This window comes from Crocuta crocuta, unplaced genomic scaffold (genome assembly GCF_008692635.1).
Source record: "Crocuta crocuta isolate KB4526 unplaced genomic scaffold, BGI_CrCroc_1.0 scaffold1503, whole genome shotgun sequence".
Taxonomy (NCBI): Eukaryota; Metazoa; Chordata; class Mammalia; order Carnivora; family Hyaenidae; genus Crocuta; species Crocuta crocuta.
This window is the reverse complement of record NW_027532816.1, coordinates 67,114-71,231: the sequence shown is the minus strand read 5'-3', so window position 1 is coordinate 71,231 and position 4,118 is coordinate 67,114. Positions and strand designations below refer to the sequence as shown.

At 36.8% G+C, this 4,118-nt stretch overlaps 1 protein-coding gene across 1 annotated transcript; it reads left to right on the top strand.

Annotated features, from left to right (window-relative positions):
• Window positions 1-1,276: 1,276 nt before the first annotated feature.
• On the top strand, window positions 1,277-2,230 carry LOC144245665 (olfactory receptor 2G6). The gene has a single exon (XM_077780991.1). It carries the CDS (start codon window positions 1,277-1,279, stop codon window positions 2,228-2,230), a length of 954 nt encoding a protein of 317 aa, XP_077637117.1.
• The last annotated feature ends 1,888 nt before the right edge of the window (window positions 2,231-4,118 follow it).

Below are 4,118 nucleotides of genomic sequence, written 5' to 3'. Positions count from 1 at the left end.
TCTGTCTCTCTCTCTTAGCAGAGGGATCCTTCCCCTCCTCAGCACCCATGATACATTTGTCCCCTAAACCATGCCTCCACTTCATACATTCTTCAGTGTGGGATCTTCTCTCCCTTTAGTTGTGGAAATCATCTAGTTGTGTTCCTGAGACAGGACAACTCCAGGGTCCTCTTACTTTACTGATATCTTCCCTCATCCAATATTTGTTTGTTAAAAAGAAGAGATGTAAACTTTTTGTTGAATTGGAAGTACCTACAAAGGAGACTACTTCTTTAATTCATCCCTAAGTACTTGAAAAGTAAGCAACAATAACCAAGAAATTAAAAAAAAAATAAGTGGAAAGGAGATAAGAAGAGAATGAGGTGGGAAGTAAAGAGAAACTATGGAATAATGTGTGTATGTAAGATTGTTGTCTGGTCGTTTTAAAAATTATTTTAAAGACACACAGAGAGAGAATGAGAGAGAGTCAGAGGTGGGGATAGAGAGAGAGAGAGAGAGAATCTTAAGCAATGCTCAATTCCATGATCTGGGGATAATCTCCTCTACCAAAATCAAGAATTGGACACTCAATAGACTGACCCAATCCAGGTTCCCCTATTGTATGGTCATTTGGTTAAATATATGTGTAGTTCAAATTCTGTGTGAATGCCAATGTTGAAAACAATGAATGCCCATCAGGTTGATGGTGATTTTATTGCCATATGTCTTGAAGACCATCTTTTCAGCATTTCCTCTTTGACATAGTATTTCAAAATCCTTTTTATGTATGAAATGTACCATCAGTAGCATCAACTAACCTATATTCTCTCCAAAAACACCTAAGTGTTAATTTTCTTAATGCTTCTTTCATATCTATCTGCCATCATTTAATTAATAAAAACGTGATGGCAGGATGTGTTAGGAGGTTCAAACCAAAATTGATAGAACAGTCTTACAAATAAACATCGCTAAGTTTATAAATATGTCTAAACAAGAAGAAGAGTGAGGGGCAGATAACACCCTCTTGGATTTTGGATGTAAACAAGAGAGAGCAGTGTGATAGTGTTTGAATTAGTGTTCCATTTGAAAGAGCAAAATGTGTTCAAGAAAACAGAAGGAAAAGACATTTTCTGTAGAAGAATAGACATTGAGAAAAGTGTTATCAGCTTCTACAATATGTCTGAATGTTATAAAAAGAGGACAATCATATAAGAAACACCAAAGTTTACTAATGTTCATCTTATCATCTTCTTTCTCCAGAATATTAATCCTTTTATAAATTGACATCTGCAGGACAATGGAGGAAAGCAACAACAGCTCTGAAAAGGGATTTCTTCTCCTGGGGTTTGCAGATGAACCTCAACTAGAAAGGATCCTTTTCATTATAATTTTGCTTTTCTACATCTTGAACATTCTGGGGAACACTGCCATCATTTTAGTATCTTGTTTAGCCCCCAAACTCCACACTCCAATGTACTTTTTCCTCAGCAATCTATCTTGTGTGGACATCTTCTTTACCACCAGTGTTGCCCCACAGTTGCTAGTTACCATGAATCAGAAAGAAAAAAACATGAGCTATGGTGGATGTGTGGCCCAGCTGTATGTGGCCATGGGGTTGGGTTCCTCTGAATGTATTCTCTTGGCAGTCATGGCTTACGACCGATATGCTGCTGTCTACCGGCCTCTGCAATATACAACCATTATGCATCCTCAGCTCTGTGCATCCCTAGCCAGCGTAGCATGGCTCAGTGGACTGATCACCTCCTTAATTCAATGCTCCCTTACTGTGCAGCTGCCTCTCTGTGGACATCGCAAACTGGACCATATTTTCTGTGAGGTTCCTGTGCTCATCAAACTGGCCTGTGTGGACACAACTTTCAATGAAGTAGAACTCTTCGTGGCTAGTGCGATTTTTCTAATTGTCCCTGTGTCACTCATCTTAGTATCCTATGGCTTTATAACAAAAGCTGTGTTGAGGATAAAATCAGCAGCAGGGCGCCGGAAGGCCTTTGGGACTTGTTCATCCCACCTGATTGTGGTAATCATTTTCTATGGCACCATCATATTTATGTACCTTCAGCCAGCCAAAAGTAGATCAAAAAACCAGGGAAAGTTTGTCTCTCTTTTCTACACAATAGTCACCCCAGTCTTAAACCCCATTATCTATACTCTGAGAAATAAAGATGTGAAAGGGGCCTGGAGAACACTGTTAATGAGAAATGCTCTTGTTCAGAAAATATATGACATATAGGTACAACCTAAATTTGCTATTCTTAGCTCATAGATTATTTGTCCCAAGTGCTGTTTTTTTTTTAAATAAACAATACCAAAAGAAGTAGTAAAAGAAACAGAATTTTGTAAGAAGCTAATATAAGTCCAGTTACAGTAGTGTTTCATTCACCCAAACATCTTTTGCATGAATCCAAGATCCTATGCTCTATCTACAGAAAGCCTTTGCTCTTTGCTCTTCTTCAAATATGCCGTCAACTTTGATGCACAAATCATTTCACTCTGGAGTACATGTTTACCTGGCAAATCTCTACTTATTCCTAAAAACTCAACTGAAAAGCTACCTGCACTCCCCTGCGTTCCTGAAGTATAATTAATCTCACCCTCTGTGTAAAATTAATTCTGTCATAATATAAGTTCCCATAACACGTAAAACATAATTGGGGTGCCTAAGTGTCTCAGTCAGTTAAGAGTCTGACTCTTGATTTCGGCTCAGGTCATGATCTCTTGGGTCGCGATATCGAGCCCTGAATTAGGCTCTGTACTGCCAGTGTGGAGCTTGCTTGGAATTCTCTCTCCCTCCCTCTCTTGTGCTCTCTCTTTCTCTTTTTCTCAAAATAAATAAGTAAATGAACTTAAATAAAATATAAAACATTTTATTTCTACATTTTCACACATAATGTGTGTATATAAACACATAATATATATTTTACATGTATATATTACATATATAAATAAATTAAAAATAATATGTAACCATTTCTCCACTAGTTTAAGCCTGANTCTGGCTTGTTTGTATTATGAAAAACATAAACAAAATTCAGAATTGTGATTCTATGATTACATTTGTAATGTTAAGTATGGCTTTATTGTTAAAGTAATAAAATGAGTAAACTTTTTTAAAGTTCATCAATTTATTTATTTATATTTATTCCCCTTCTCTTTAAAAGATTTAGACATTGAGAGAAAGTGAAAGTGTATATCATTCTTTATGTCTCCCTGTCCAGAGAGGGAGGTCCAGATTCATAAATCTGTCAATTTNTTATTATTTATTTATTTATTTATTTATTTATTTATTTATTTATTTATTTAATTTATTTATTTATTGATATTTTTAGTGTAGTAAGGAACTATTTTATTGATTTTTAATTATAATTTGTGTCAAATTGGCTTCCATACAACACCCAGTGATCATCCCAACAATTGCCCTCCTCAATGACCATCACCCACTTTCCACTCTCCCCAACTCCCATCAACCTTCAGTTTCTTCTCATTATTTAAGAGTCTCTTATGGTTTGTCTCCCTCCCTCTCTAACTATCTTTTCCCCTACCTCTCTCCCATAGTTTTCTGTTAAGTTTCTCAAGATCCACATATGAGTGAAAACATATGGTATCTATCTTTCTCTGACTGACTTATTTCACTTAGCAGGATAACCTTGAGTTACATCCATGGTTCCATTCCATCCAAATCGTCAGATTTCATTCTTTCTCATTGCCATTTAGTATTCCATTGTATAGACAAACCACATCTTCTTGATCCATCCATCAGTTGATGGACATTTAGTCACTTTCCATGATTTGCCTATTGTTGAAAGTGCTGCCATGAACATTGGGGAACAGGTGCCACTATGCATCAGCACTTCTGTATCCGTTGGGTAAATCTCTAGCAGTGTTATTTGCTGGGTCATAGGGGAGTTCTATTGTTAATTTTTTTAGGAACCTCAACATTGTTTTCCAGAGCAGTTGCACCGGTTTGCATTCCCACCAACAGTGTAAAAGGGTGCCCATTTCTCCACATCTTCGCCAGCATCTATAAGTCTCCTGATTTGTATATTTTAGCCATTCTGACTGGCGTGAGGTGGTTTCTCAGTGTGGTTTTGATATGTATTTCCCTGATGATGAGAGATGCT